At 44.0% G+C, this 17,041-nt stretch overlaps 1 protein-coding gene across 1 annotated transcript in view; it reads left to right on the plus strand.

Annotated features, from left to right (window-relative positions):
* Window positions 1-17,041, plus strand: part of LOC115224856 (protein SFI1 homolog) — a 66,710-nt gene that overhangs the window by 31,209 nt on the left and 18,460 nt on the right. Inside the window, exons 10-11 of the mRNA XM_029795806.2 lie at window positions 14,179-14,381; window positions 15,468-15,558. Of these exons, the coding sequence (XP_029651666.1) occupies window positions 14,179-14,381; window positions 15,468-15,558 (294 nt within the window). The remainder of the gene's footprint in view (window positions 1-14,178; window positions 14,382-15,467; window positions 15,559-17,041) is intronic.

Raw genomic sequence — 17,041 nt, forward strand, 5'->3', positions numbered from 1 at the left:
TATTTATTTTATTGTATTACAATTAAAATCTTTTTGAAACCAAACAATTTAACCCTTTGGTGTTCAGATTATTCTGTCAAATGTGATGTTTGTTTATTTAAAATGGTTTGAATTAATCATGCATTATCTTGTAGTTTAGAGATTTCGGTGATGTTATTTTTTAGTTTTAGAATGACATGGTAGGGCTGAGGTGAGAGGCGAGATCTGGTCAGTTTCAATATATAACAGGTTAAATATTCTGGCCGGATATGGCCGGTTTGAATGCTAAAGGGTTAAAACCATCTTTGGCTTTCTGACATAAAATTCCTGTTTAAATCTAATCTGAAACCTTCAATCAAAATTCCGTGTTAATTTAGTAAATTTTTCATTATTTTCAAAATTAATTAAAGTGGCACATAAAAAGCACCTTTCAAGAGTTGCGCCTCACAGAGGCAATGACAAACAACCGAGGCCTTTGGCATAATGCTTTGCTTGAGTAGAAAACCCATCAAGCCAAGTGGCACATAACTGGCACATGTGCTGGTGGCACATAAAAGCACGCATTATACTCTTGGTGTGGTTGCTGTTAGGAAGGGCATCCAGCTGTAGAAACCGAACCAAATCAGACCGGAATCTGGTGCAGTCCCTCAGCTTACAAGCCCGGGTCAAACCGTCCAACCCATGCCAGCATGGACAACGGACGTTAAATGAAGATGATGATGGTGATGATGATAATGATGAATATAATAAATTCCAAATACCAATTTGATAAGGGCAGCTTTTTACGTAGTGTGCATATGTTTATGCCGAAGTTGCTTAATAAATTCAAAACAGACTATTTTTAAATGCCCATAAGCAGCTGATAACATTAACCAGAGATTATACGAATGTGTTTATGGGTGTGTTTCAGGCTCATTAAATTTGATAACATTAAGCAAATGTTTATAAATTATTGTGACACATATTTAGGAGTATTTCACATTTTATGATATATTTCAAAATTAAAGGCTTGCGACTTCACAGTTAAGGGTTAGTGGTTGAGGTGTTGGACTCGTGATCATAAGATTGTAGTTTCAATTCCTGGACCGGACGATGTGTTCTGATCTTAAGCAAAATACTTTATTTCACGTTGCTCTGTCTGTTCAACTGGCAAAAAGTGAGAGCCCAGGGCCATCAATTTATGTGCTGTGGACCCTGGGAAACTGGTCCCCTGAGTCTAAATGATTAGGGAAGGATTGTTAGGCTTTAATGGTGTTGCTGGTTGTGACAGTGTTGGTGGTGGTGGTGGTGGTGGTGATGGTGATGATGGTGGTGGTGTTGGTGGTGGTGGTGGTGGTGGTGATGGTGATGATGGTGGTGGTGGTGGTGATGGTGATGATGGTGGTGGTGGTGCTGGTAGTGGCGGTGGTGTTGGTGGTGGTGGTGTTGGTGGTGGTGGTGGTGGTGGTGGAGGTGGTGGTGGTGGTGCTGGTAGTGGCGGTGGTGTTGGTGGTGGTGGTGTTGGTGGTGGTGGTGGTGGTGATGGTGGTGGTGGTGGTGCTGGTAGTGGCGGTGGTGTTGGTGGTGGTGGTGTTGGTGGTGGTGGTGGAGGTGGTGGTGGTGGTGCTGGTAGTGGCGTAGGTGTTGGTGGTTGTGGCAGTGTTGGTGTTAGTGTTGTTGTTGTTGGTGGTGGTGTTGATGTTGGTGGTTGTGTCAGTGGTGTTGGTGTTGGTGGTGGAGGAGGGGTGATAATGGTGGCGGTGGTGGTGGTTGTAACAGCTGTGGCAATAGTGGCGGTGGTGGCAGTGGTTGTGGTGTTGGTGTACGTGTCTGTGTACATGTGTGTGTTCGTGTGTGTGTGTGTGTACCTGTGTGTGTACGTGTGTGTGTGTATATATGTGTACATGTGTGCATGTGTGTGTGTTCGTGTGTGTGTGTGTGTGTGTGTGTGTGTGTGTACCTGTGTGTACGTGTGTGTGTGTGTATACATGTGTGTACGTGTGTGTGTGTGTGTGTGTGTGCGTTTTGTTTTACCTTTTTTGGGGGGTTAATGTTATCTAAAATTAAGAACAAACCACTGAAAGCTTTCTTACTTTCTTTGTTGGTTTTTCTTTTCCAAACTTTTAGGTCACTTTCATGATCTTATCATATACACAGGTGAATGTATGTGTGCATATGAGTGTGTGTACGCACGCAGATATATATGTATGGCTGGGTGTCTGTGTACTTACTTACACACACACACACACACACACACACACATATGTACTGGAGTACAAAAACAAAGAAATGTGGCACAGTAAAAGATTATTTGTTTCACATACAATATTGAGATTATACAGATTTTATCACATTTCTCGGCAATTTGACATCAGGAAGATGTCCCTGAGCCGTGCCGCCACTCCTTTTTTGGAAACACGAGGATTGCATGTAGGGCTTGAACCTGCTCCCTTTCGTTTAATATTTTCTGGAATTTGTTGTATTGCTAATCCACAACTTTAATTGGTTATTAATCCACTATTTCAGTTAGGAGGAGTGTTAATCTGGTTGTGTTAATCCACTGCCTTGATTACTGTAAGTAATTGATCAACATGAATGGAAATTGTCGCTGTGATATCAGTGCTTGTGGCACATAAGAGAACCATCCGAACGTGGCCGTTGCCAGTGCTGCCCTGACTGGCCTCCGTGCCGGTGGCACGTAAAAAGCACCATCCGATTGTGGCCGTTTGCCAGCCTCGCCTGGCCTCTGTGCCGGTGGCATGTAAAAAGCACCATCCGACCACGGCCGTTTGCCAGACTTGTCTGGCACCTGTGCAGGTGGCACGTAAAAAGCACCCACTACACTCATGGAGTGGTTGGCGTTAGGAAGGGCATCCAGCCGTAGAAACATTGCCAGATCAGACTGGGCCTGGTGCAGCCTTCTGGATTCCCAGACCCCAGTTGAACCGTCCAACCCATGCCAGCATGGAAAGCGGATGCTAAACGATGATGATGAAAGCAGATGGGAGTTCTTGAACATGGAAGGGTCTGTCAACAAATCAAAGCTTCCTGTCCAACCCCCCCCCACTCCACCCCCATGCAACCCCAAAATGTGACAGCTAGAGCAGTGCTTCTCTGAATATGTAGTGAATGAACATCACCACATCAAACAAATCATGGGGGAGAAATCGCCGATAGAATGTCACAAGTTGCTCGCTTGACCTGTTAGAAAAAACAGCCAGACTTCTTGTGATATTTGTCACATTGCGCTGTCTTGAAAGGAGAAGTGGTGGGGATGGATAGGATAGAGTACTCCTAGATACACAATGCCTGATAAAACGATGGGATAGCGTGGAGATTGTGAAGGCATGTGGCTCAGAGGTTAGAGTGTCGGGCTCACAGTCATGAGGTTGTGAGTTCGATTCCCAGACCAGGCTGTGTGTTGTGTTCTTGAGCAAGACACTTTATTTCACGTTGCTCCAGTTCACTCAGCTGTAGAAATGAGTTGCAACGTCACAGGTGCCAAGCTGTATTGGCTCTTTTGTCTATCCCTTGGATAACATCAGTGGCAGCGAGAGGAGAGGCTGGTATGCATGGGCAACTGCTGGTCTTCCACAAACAACCTATTTCTTTACTACCCACAAGGGGCTAAACACAGGGAGGACAAACAAGGACAGACAAACGGATTAAGTCGATTATATCAACCCCAGTGCGTAACTGGTACTTATTTAATAGACCCTGAAAGGATGAAAGGCAAAGTCAACCTCGGGGGAATTGGAACTCAGAACGTAGCGGCAGACGAAATACCTATTTCTTTACTACCCACAAGGGGCTAAACACAGAGAGGATAAACAAGGACAGACAAACGGTTTAAGTCGATTATATTGACCCCAGTGCGTAACTGGTACTTAATTTATCGACCCCGAAAGGATGAAAGGCAAAGTCAACCTTGGCAGTATTTGAACTCAGAACGTAACGGCAGATGAAATACCTATTTCTTTACTACCCACAAGGGGCTAAACACAGAGGGGACAAACAAGGACAGACAAACGGATTAAGTCGATTATATCGACCCCAGTGCGTAACTGGTACTTATTTAATCGACCCCGAAAGGATGAAAGGCAAAGTCGACCTTGGCGGAATTTGAACTCAGAACGTAACGGCAGATGAAATACCTATTTCTTTACTACCCACAAGGGGCTAAACATAGAGGGGACAAACAAGGACAGACAAATGGATTAAGTCGATTATATCGACCCCAGTGCGTAACTGGTACTTATTTAATCGACCCCGAAAGGATGAAAGGCAAAATCAACCTTGGCAGAATTTGAACTCAGAACGTAGCGGCAGATGAAATACCTATTTCTTTACTACCCACAAGGGGTTAAACACAGAGGGGACAAACAAGGACAGACAAACGGATTAAGTCGATTATATCGACCCCAGTGCATAACTAGTACTTATTTAATAGACCCTGAAAGGATGAAAGGCAAAATCAACCTTGGCAGAATTTGAACTCAGAACGTAGCGGCAGACAAATAACCGCAAGCATTTCACCTGGCATGCTAACGATTCTGCCACCTTGCCGCCCTATCTTCCACAAACAACCTTGCCCGGACTTATGCCACAAAGGGGAACTTTCTAGGTGCAATCCCATGGTCATTCATGACCAATGGGGATCTTTACTCCTTACTCCAGTGTAGGGGTTGAAATGTTTACATCTTAAGTTTAATTAGCCAGTGTAGTGCGGGGTGGGGGTGGGGCATTGGGGGTCTATGAGGGGGGGATTGTAGGGTAATGAGAACAAAAACATCATCATCATCATCATCATCATCATCATCACCATCACCTTCATCAACATCATCATTACCATCACCATCATCATCGTCGTCGTCATCATCATCATCATCATCATCACCACTACCACCACTACCACCACCACCATCATCATCATCATCACCACCATCACCATCATCATCATCATCATCATCATCATCACCACCACCACCATCATCATCATCATCATCAGTTGTCATCATTGTCGTCATGATCGCCATCTTCATTATCAAAGCAACACTAAAAACTGCAACAGCCACAACAGCCACGGGGCCTCATATCTGTGTCGCTGGGTTGAAATACGTCACGTGGTCGTCGTCTCCTTCGCTAAAGGTACACCTGTACTGGTTATTGTGATCGAGACATAATGACCTGGAGTGTGCTAATAACGAACAATGTTATCCGTTTTGTATGATAAGGCACACACACACACACACACACGCCCCCAATACACACACCTACACACCCAAACGCACATCTACACACACACACATGCATGTACACACATACAAACACACACTCACATACACAAACAGACACTTGCACAGTCGCGTATACAGACACCACCCCCCCGGGCTTATACATACATACATACATAAACACTCACCACCACCCCACATATGCGCATACATTCACTTGCATACCCCGTGCATACACACACATATACGCTGACACACACGCACACACACATACATACATATATGCACTCACATGCACCCCTCCCCCTCCACACACGTGCATAATTATGTGCACACACACCTACAATCACATAGACTCAGAGACACACAAATAAATCATACACATACACACACTTTCTCAAACACATATGCACAACACACATACACACAACACACATACTCTCATACACACACAGCTATATACACACACACACACACACACTCTTTCTCAAACACTCATACACACATATACACACACAGACACACACACATACACACACTTTCTCAAACACACAAACTTGTACAATAACATACACACAAACACATACAGTCATACATACACAGCTATACACACATATGACCTCGAGTGCACCGTTGGCGATTTTTTTTCCTCCGTCTTCCCTTCTCTGGATCTTTCCTTCTCCTATGTTTCCGACGAAGAGCTCTCCGCTCGAAATGTTAAACCCTCCTCCTTTCCGTCTTTCCTGAGCGTCCATTAATACTATATTTGTTCCACGTCCTCGTGTTGTTGTGTTTTTTTGTGCTTTCTTGTTTGGATTATCTTTATACACACACACTTTCTCAAACTCACAAATTTTTACAATCACATACACACAACACACATACACATAATCACATTCATGCAATACATACACTCATACACATACACACACACACGTGTACACAGACTGGGTAACTGAGAACACAATAGCGGTGGTGGGGGCAAGGTTCTAAGTAACCAAGGCGTGGACGGTTTGATGTTTGTCCCACTATCAGATAACGACTCTCTCACCACCATTAACATCTTTTAATATATCTTAAACATTATTTAAGGTAGAGAGTTTCGACCTTAATATATCTTAGCGATTCTTCCAGGCAGACCTGCTATCATGGCCGGCAAATTGCTTTGTGGCATTTTATTTGTCTTTACGTTCTGAGTTCAAATTCTGCCCGAGTCGACTTCACCTTTTATCCTTCTGGGGTCAATAAATTAAGTACAAGTCAAGTCCCGGGGTCGATGTGATTGACTTAGCCGCTCCCCACAAATTTCATGCCTTGTGCCTTGGGTATAAAGGATTATTTTTTTAGGGCAGTGCGATGGCAGAATTGTTATGATGCTGGACGAAATGTTTACCGGTATTTGGTCGACCCGAGACTATAGTAGAAGACACTTGCCCAAGGTGCCACGCAGTGGGGACTAAACCTAGAACCATGTGGTTGCTAAGCAAGCTACTTACCACACAGTCACTCCTTCACATAAATTTTAACCATTCTTATCCTTCAGAGAAGACTTAACTATTCTGTACTTTCAGACAAGTCACGATTATGACTGACCTTCACACGTGTCCCAGACTCTTCTTTGAGACGAACCTTAAATATTATAAATCACAAAGCACGTCTTAACTATTATCTATGTTGAGGCATGTCATACACAGCGTTTAAAACTTCAGACGTGTCGTAACCTGCCTTCAGATGTGTCTTAAAGTACGAGCGATCGTATATGCTTATATTTATGTATATATAAGGCGGCGAGCTGGCAGAATCGTTAGCGCGCCGGGCGGAATGCTTAGCGATATTTCGTCTGCCGCTACGTTCTGAGTTCAAATTCCGCCGTGGTCGACTTTGCCTTTCATCCTTTCGGGGTCGATAAATAAAAGTACCAGTTTCGCACTGGGTCGATGTAATCGACTTGATCCATTTGTCTGTCCTTGTTTGTCCCCTCTGTGTTTAGCCCCTTGTGGGCAGTAAAGAAATATATATTTATGTATATATAGCGTCTTGTGTATATTTCTAAGTGTATGTTGAACTGTGTATACCCATGTCTCAATACAATCGTTCATGTATGCATGTTTGTTGTATATTTATTTGTCTGTGCACATGTATTATGCACACACATACACACGCACACACATGAAGAGAGGGAAGGAGGTGAATTCCCATACGTGTATATGTGTGTGTTTATGCTTCCATTCTTATGGTATACACCCGCGTACATGCGTGTATATTCAGGATGTTTGGACCAAAAGAGAGAAAAAACAATACATGGGAAGTAACTCTGTATAACAACCACTTTTTTAAGAGTCACTTCCCTTGTTAGTTAAGGCTGCTTCGGCCTAACTTTTCATAAATGATGTCTCAATGTATTTTACTAAATTTCACTCGGTTCCATCCGTGATTCCCTCCGTCCTCAAAAAGGTTTCTTTTGGTTCCTACTCTTGAGCAGCCAACATACAGTTGCCCATGCGAGAAGCAGGGCTCTTCCAAGAGAAGACCAGCTACAGAGAGGGTTTGACCCTGAGATTTGTTAATGGACATGGCAAAGCTGACACGAAGGGGGAATTGCAGTCTTCTGAATGTAAATGGAATTTTTCTGCTCCTGATGGAGTAAGAGGAAATCTTGGAATAAAGACGTCATCACCTTTTCCACATCCAGAAAGAATGATCGCCTCGATAACGTGTGACGTCGTTTTCTTTGTCACCAGTTGTGTTCCATTGCAAAGTCTTGGTGGTTCCAGATTGCGGAGTAGCATTACAGGAGTTCTGACGTTAAGTGCTAATATGTGCGGAGGTAGTCGAGGAGGCTCCAGTGAATTGAGAAATTCCACCACCACCACCACCACCACCACCGTCACCACCACCACCACCGTCACCACCACCACCACCACAACCGCCACCGCCACCATCACCACCACCACCACCATCACCACAACCGCCACTGCCACTACCACCTCCGTCGTCGCTATTTCCACCGCCCGCCGCCACCATCACCACCACCACAAACACACCATCACCATCACCAACCACCACCAACACCAACCACAACCACCCACCATCACACCGTCACCACCACCACCATCACACCACACCATCACCACCACCACCATCACCACCACTCACCACCTCATCACCACCACCACCATCACCACCACCACCGTCACCACCACCACCATCACCCCCCACCGTCACCACCACATCACCGTCACCACCACCACCGTCACCACCACCACCACCATCATCACCACACCGTCACCACCACCCACCATCATCACCACCACCGTCACACCACCACCATCACCACCACCATGTCACCACCTCACCCACACCACCACCATCACCCCACCACCATCACCACCACACCACATCACCACCACCTCACCACCACCATCACGTCACCACCACCATCACCACCATCACCACCACCAACCACCACCACCACCACCACCACCACCATCACCGTCACCACCACCACCATCACCACCACCACCATCACCACCACCACCATCACCACCACCACCACCATCACCACCACCACCATCACCACCACCATCACCGTCACCACCACCACCATCACCACCACCACCGTCACCACCACCATCACCGTCACCACCACCACCACCGTCACCACCACCACCACCATCATCACCACCACCGTCACCACCACCACCATCATCACCACCACCGTCACCACCACCACCATCACCACCACCATCGTCACCACCGTCACCACCATCACCACCACCATCACCACCACCACCACCGCCGCCACCACCGCCGCCACCACCACCATCACCACCGTCACCACCACCACCACCGTCACCACCAACAGCAACGATATCGTCGTTTTGCCGTCTACCATAACTGCCAACAACAACAACAACACCACTACTACAACCTCAACCACTACAAGTGACACCAACAACTACCACCAACACTACCACCAAAAACAAATCCAATTTTGCCCAAGCGTTAAAAATAAAAAAAAAAAAGACAATACTAAACTTTAAAAGTTTGTGTTTGAATAACATTTTTTATGTAAAAGTTGCGCAACAACTACTAAATACAAAATACATTCGGTTGTGCAAATTCTTTGCACGGGAAACCTTCCCTGTGTGGCGTGTTTCCCCATTTTGTAAATTCGTCTTCGGCTTTCTTAACCATTTTCTGTTTGGCGACTTCAAAGCCATGAAGTCGTTGTTCTAAAAGAACGCTAGTCTCCTTGACAACGCATTACGACGTTGATTTCCCTTCTACCCTGCCTTCCCCACAGCTTCATGAAGGAGGGAAGGAAGGGGAGGAGAAACACAGGTGCAGGTGCGAAGCATGGACGCCGACATCGCCACCACCGCCACTGCCGCCACTACCACCTCCTTCGTCGCTATTTCCACCCCACCCCACCACCATACTATACCTCTGCTCTCTCCTTTTGGCTACTAAATCTATTACCATATTTCACAAGTACCATCGCCATACAATATTGCCTTCAAACGTTTGTGTTTGAATAATATTTTTTATGTAAAAGTTGCGCAACAACTCATAAATACAAAATACATTCGGTTGTGCAAATCCTTTGCACGGGAAACCTTCCCTGTGTGGGGTGTTTCCCCATTTTGTAAATTCGTCTTCGGCTTTCTTAGCCATTTTTTCTTGCTTGAGGCGACTTCAAAGCCATGAAGTCGCCGGGGGAAAGGTCACTGGTCACCTTGACAACGCTGACGACGTTGATTTCCCTTCTACCCTCCCCTTCCCCACTGCTTCACGAGGGAGGGAAAGAAGGGGAGGAGCGACACAGGTGCAGCTGCGAGCACGGACGCCGACACACGAAGAATTGGAAGAAACCAGACGACAGCTTCACAGTCAACCACGACTTCTACTACGGACAACTCTGCCACGACCACCACCATGATCACCACCACCACCGTCACTACCCCCACCACCGTCACCACCACCACCACTACCACCACTACCACCACCACCACCACTACCACTACCACCACCACCACCACCACCACTACCACCACTACCACCATCATCACCACCACCACTACCACCACCACCACCACCACTACCACCATCATCACCACCACCACCACAACCACCATCATCACCACCACAACCACCACCACAACCACCACCACCACCACCACCACCACCACCACCATCATCATCACCACCACCACCACCACTACCACCATTACCATCATCATCACACCACCACCACAACCACCACCACAACCACCACACCACCACCGCCACCACCACCACCACCATCACCGCCACCACCACCCCACATCATCACACCACCACCCCAACCACCATCATCACCACCACCACCACAACACCACCCAACCACCATCATCACCACCACCACCACAACACCACCACCACCACCACCACCACCACCACCTCACCACCACCACCACCACTCCCACCACTCCACCACCACCACCACCACCACCACCACACCACTACACCACCACCACCACCACCACCACCACCACCACACCACCACCACCACCATCATCACCACACCACCAAACCACCACCACCACCACCACATCACCACCACCACCACCATCACCCCACCACTACCACCATCCACCACACCCCCACCACCATCATCATCCCCACCCACCACACCACACCATCCTCACCACCACCACCGCCACCACCACCACTACACCACTACCACCACATCACCACCACCACTACCACCACCACCACACCACTACCACATCATCACCACCACCACCACCCACCACATCACCACCACCCACCACCACCACCACCACCACCCACCACCACCACCACCACTCATCACCACCACCACCACCACTACCACCATTACCACCATCATCACCACCACCACCACAACCACCACCACACCACCACAACCACCACCCACCACCACACCACCACCATCACCGCCACCACCACCACATATCACCAACCACCACAACCACCACATCACCACCACCACCACAACCAACCACAACCACCTCATCACCACCACCACCACAACACCACCACCACAACCCCCACCACCACCACTCATCACCACCACCACCACCACCACTACCACCACTAACCACCACCAACCACCACCACCACCACCACCACCACCACTACCACCACCACCCACCACACCACCACCACCACACCACCACCACCACCACCACCACCACAACCACCATATCACCACCACCACCTACAACCACCACCACCACCATCATCACCACCACCACCACTACCACCACTAACCACCATCCACCACCACCACCATCATCATCACCACCACCATCACCACCACCACCATCATCACCACCACCACCACCGCCACCACCACCACTACCACCATGACCACCACCACCACAACTATCACCACCACCACCACCGTGATGCATTCAACAAAAACAATAACAATATTTAACAAAAACATCTTTAAATGACGGTCTGACCGTCTGCCAAGCAAACGGGAAGCAGTAATTGAAGTAGATGGTGAATATGCTCCGGAACAATCATTTAAAGATGTTTTTGTTACAAGTTGTTATTGTTTTTGTTGAATAAAATTTGTTGAAAAAAAGCTGTAATAATTATGCACCAACGCAATATAAATATCACAATGGTTTTCTACCTTCTCTATCCATAACCAGATTCTCAATTCATATTGTATTTTTTTTAATAACTACACAGGTTAACATTAAAATATAGAAACGTGTGTTTCTTTCTAAAAATCTTTCTTACGAATTTACCTCAGCCTTATTTATCTCCCCTGCATTGTTACCCTTATTCAACTGCTCAACCCCCCCCCCCCAAAAAAAAACCCTCTTTTATCACTGTTTCTTTATATAATAATAATAATAATAATAATAATAATAATAATAATAATAATGAAATTATTGTATACAGTGCTCAGGTGCACCGCAACTTGTCAGAAAGTGCATATAAAGTACATGCAGTAATGCAGAAATGTCTGGAAAGCGAACAATGTATGAGTCAGATACATGCTTGTGTGTGTAAGGAGGGGAGAAAATCAGGTGTAGTGTTGGCGAATCTCAGGAAACGTGGAAGTTTTGAAGGATGCAGTGCTCCGACAACTAACAACCGATGCCGGCAGTTTGTTCCATGCTTCAGCAACTCTCAGCGTGAAAAAATGTTTCCTGAAGTCATGGGAGCTGTGCTGTTTTCTTACTTTGTAAATATGTCCACGGGTGTTAGATGGGTGGAGTTTGAAAAGGTGCTCAGAGTTATTGTTTGTACGATGGTTGATAATTTTATGGGTGTCTGTCAAGTCAGCTGCCAGACGTCGGAGTTTCAATGTGTCCATGCCCAGGGAAGTAAGGCGTTCAGGATATGGCAAATGCCTGATGGAGGGTATTCCTTTGGTTGCACGTCGCTGAACAGCTTCCAGACGATTGATGCCCTGGGCAAGATAGGGGTTCCAGACCGGTGATGCAAATTCCAGGTGAGGTCTTACCATAGCTATATAAAGTCGCAGATAGATAGCCGGAGAGCAGCTCACAAAGGATTTGGTGAGTGATGCCAAAATCCTTCCTCTTAGATTTATTTCACACAAACGAATATAATGCTTTATTAAATCTCAGAACGAGATGTAAACAGTAACCGCTTGACAATGTAAAGTATACTAGCCATCTCAATATGGCTAACCACAAAGGCGGGAGGGGTGTTACTGTAGCTTTTAGCCCCAGGAGATCATCGTCTCCAGCTGGCCTTAGGCACACTATCTATCTCACTATCTGTGCCTAAAGCCAGCTGGAGACGATGATCTCCTGGGGCTAAAAGCTACAGAATATAATGCTTTTTAACTAATAATAAATCTTTTTTCCTCATTGTATTAACCCTTTAGTGTTCAGATTATTCTATCAAACATAATGCTTATTGATTCCCATTGATTTGAATTAATCATGCATTATCTCATATCTTCAAGATCTTGATGGTGTAATTACTTAATGTAGAATAACATTGTAGGGTAGGTGTGAGGGCCTGGATCTGGTCAGTTTGAACATAAAACAGATTAGCTATTTTGGCCGGATATGGCTGGTTTAAATACTAAAGGGTTAACCTAATAATTACTCTCTCACGACCCTAAATTTATTGTCATTTCAATTTCAAGCCACTTATATAAAATTATACTATTTGTATACGTGCTACCTGCACGGGAGCCAGTCCGGCGGCACTGGCAACAACCCCGCTCGGATGTTGTTTTTCATGTGCCACCACCACATGTGCTCATAAGGCGACACTGGCAACGATCACGCTCGAATGGTGCTTTTCACCGGTCACCGACACAGGAGGCAATCCATGGCCCTGGCAACGATTATGCTCGGATGTGCTTTTAACATTCCACATGCTAATCAGGTGGTATTGTCATCGGGCACGTCAGCAATTCTGATTCTTATTTCACTTGCCTCAATAGGTCTTCACAAGCCAGGTTTATTGTCCAATGAATGAGGGGTACTCATAAATGGGCTGGTTACACCCACTGGCATAAGCCATGGGAAATGGTCACACATGTCTTGTCGGCTCTTCTCAAGCACATCATATCTCCAAAGGCCCCAGTCACTCGTCATTATAGATATATATATGTATACTCTTTTATATATAAGGCGGTGAGCTGGCAGAGACGTTAGCACGCCGGGCGAAATGCTTAGCGGTATTTCGCATGCCGCTACGTTCTGAGTTCAAATTCCGCCGAGGTCGACTTTGCCTTTCATCCTTTCGGGGTCGATAAATTAAGTACCAGTTTTGCACTGGGGTCGATGTAATCGACTTAATCCCTTTGTCTGTCCTTGTTTGTCCCCTCTATGTTTAGCCCCTTGTGGGTAATAAAGAAATAGATATATATACATATATATATATATATATATATATATATATATATATATATATATATATATATATATACATGTATGGACTTATCACCATTTAGACCAAGAAGAAACGCTACTGGAACAATGTGGCTGCCATGCTGGAGCACTACACACTCCGAGAGAAACAACTTCAGCCAATCGAACAACAGCTCACAGATACGGTGAATAAGAAGTCTCTTGGGATTGTCATGAAAACTTGGCAGCAATCGTTTATCGTCAACAAGCACTATAAACAGTTCTACAGGAACCAATTGATGTCCAGGTAGGCATCGTTTCGTGGTTTCATATATTTGTGATGGCACGTAGGTGTGTGTATATGCATGTGTATGTGTGTTTTCTCCCGATAATATGGGTTGTAGAGTTGATTGTTTTAAAGGCGTAAATTATTTTAAAACATCTTATACCATTGAAACAGCTTTTGAGCTCACTTAAATTATGAATTATATGTGTAATTTATGTATTCTACTTTACATAATACATACATACATACATATATATTATATATATATATATAGATATATATATATATATATATAATATATATATATATATATATATCTATATACATAATTGTTAAAACTCGCCAAGAAAAATTTTGAAACACCTGATGAATGACTGCAACTCAAAAATTTGTAGACAGCAGGCAGGAAACGATCGTAGTGGATATTAATTATATTTTTTAATAATTGTTACATATTTAAATAATATAAATTTAATTATGTATTGGCTTAAGTCTTCATGGTTTGATTTGCCTAATAGTGGTTGTCTCTAATTAATATAATTATATAACATATAAATATATATATATATATTATATATATATATATATATATATATATAATAATAATAATAATATAATATTAGGGAGTAAATCCAAACTACAAGGAAAAATTAGATTTGGATTAAATCTAATTTTATAGTATAAAATATATATATTATATTAAATTAGAGGTAAAACCACTATTAGGCAAAATCAAACAGTGAAAATCATAACCAATACATAGAAATAAAATTAATTAATAAAAAATATATAAAAAATATTTTAAAAAATTAAATTAGATTAAATCTAATTTATTTAAAAATTAGATTTAGGATTAAATCTATATTTTTATATATTTTTTATAATTAATTTTAAACTCTATCTATTGGTTTATGATTTTCATTGATTTGCCTAATAGTGGTTTTACCTCTAATTTAATATAATACATATATATATATATGTATATATAGATATATATATATATATAATATATAATATTATATATATATATATATATATATATATATATAATATATATATATATATATATTATATATATATAAATATACGTTTATGATTTTTTCGAAGATACCTGCATCAATGGAGGGAATGGTGCAAGAATCGCCAGGATATGAAGCAAAGATGTGATAAGTTTAAGAAAAGGAGAATCCAGACACTGGTAGGTAGATCGTCATCATCATCATCATCATCGTCATCATCATCATCATCATTGTCATTATCATCATTGTCATCATCATCATTATCATTGTCATCATCATCATCGTCATCGTCATTATCATCATCATCATCATTATCATTCATCATCATCATCATCATCATCACCATCATCATCATCATCACCAGCATCACCACCACCACCACCACCATCATCATCATCATCATCACCACCACCACCACCACCACCACCACCATCATCATCATCATCATCACCAGCATCACCACCACCACCATCATCATCATCATGGAGGGAGAGAGAGCAGTGCATGCCAACAAAGTGACACTGGGGTACAAATATACGAAGCCCAGTATACCCATCATGACTACCCGTCTGATAAGGGTACACCAGGCAAATGCATCACGACCATATGTGCGTGACATGGTGGTCTCATATCAAGATAAAATAGTGCAAGACTTCGCAGGTGGGGCCCAGTTAGAATTTTCTTCATGTTGAGTAGCCCATCCAACTCAAAAGGTCCCTGAATGAGGCTTGTTTAACGATATTGAACAAAACACCCATGCTTCTAGAGGTGAATTATCCAAACCCCAAAGAATTCTTCTCAACCCATGGCTATGCTTCTCCTCCACTTATTAAAGAACGGCAGCTGCTCAACATGTCTTGTATGTCAACAACAAAATGAAACCATTGATCATGTTGTCTCCATGTGCAGTCTTCTTCTTTCGCCAACAGAGTATCTCAACAGGCATACAATATATTCACTGGGTAATTTGCAAAAACCTAGACCTGCACCATGATAAAAACTTGTGGGAACACAAACCACCTCCAGTTCTTGAAAATGATCACATCTCACTCCTCTGGAACTTCACCGTTCAAACTGACAGAAAGATAGATGCGAATAGGCTAGACATTATATTGAAAGACTTCAGACAAAAATCATGCCTCCTCATTGATATGACTGTCCAACTGCATGGAACCTTGGGCAAGTATCTTCTTCTATAGCCTCGGGCTGACCAAAGCCTTGTGAGTGGATTCGGTAGATAGAAACTGAACGAAGCCCATCATAAATCTCTGTGTGTGTGTGTGTGTGTGTGTGTGTGGTGTGTGTGTGTATGCTTGTGTATCTGTGTTTGACCCGTAACTTAGCAGTTTGGCAAAAGAGACTGATAGAATAAGCACTGGGCTTACAAAGAATAAGTCCTGGGGGTTGATTTGCCTGACTAAAGGCAGTGCTCCAGCAAGGCTGCAGTCAAATGACTGAAACAAGTAAAAAAAACCCAGAAGAATAAAAGAACTGAATTGTTATTCTGGCAAACTAAATTTTTTCATGAGCAACTCAATCTGGAATCGTGATTATATTGGTATGGACCCTGGGGCAGATGTAGAAGAGGTGTTGCAGGTTTCTTCTGAACCTACCAAAACTTCCACCCCAACCACACCCCACCCCACCCCACTGGCTACGGGC

Source organism: Octopus sinensis, linkage group LG26 (genome assembly GCF_006345805.1).
Source record: "Octopus sinensis linkage group LG26, ASM634580v1, whole genome shotgun sequence".
NCBI classification, from domain to species: domain Eukaryota; kingdom Metazoa; phylum Mollusca; class Cephalopoda; order Octopoda; family Octopodidae; genus Octopus; species Octopus sinensis.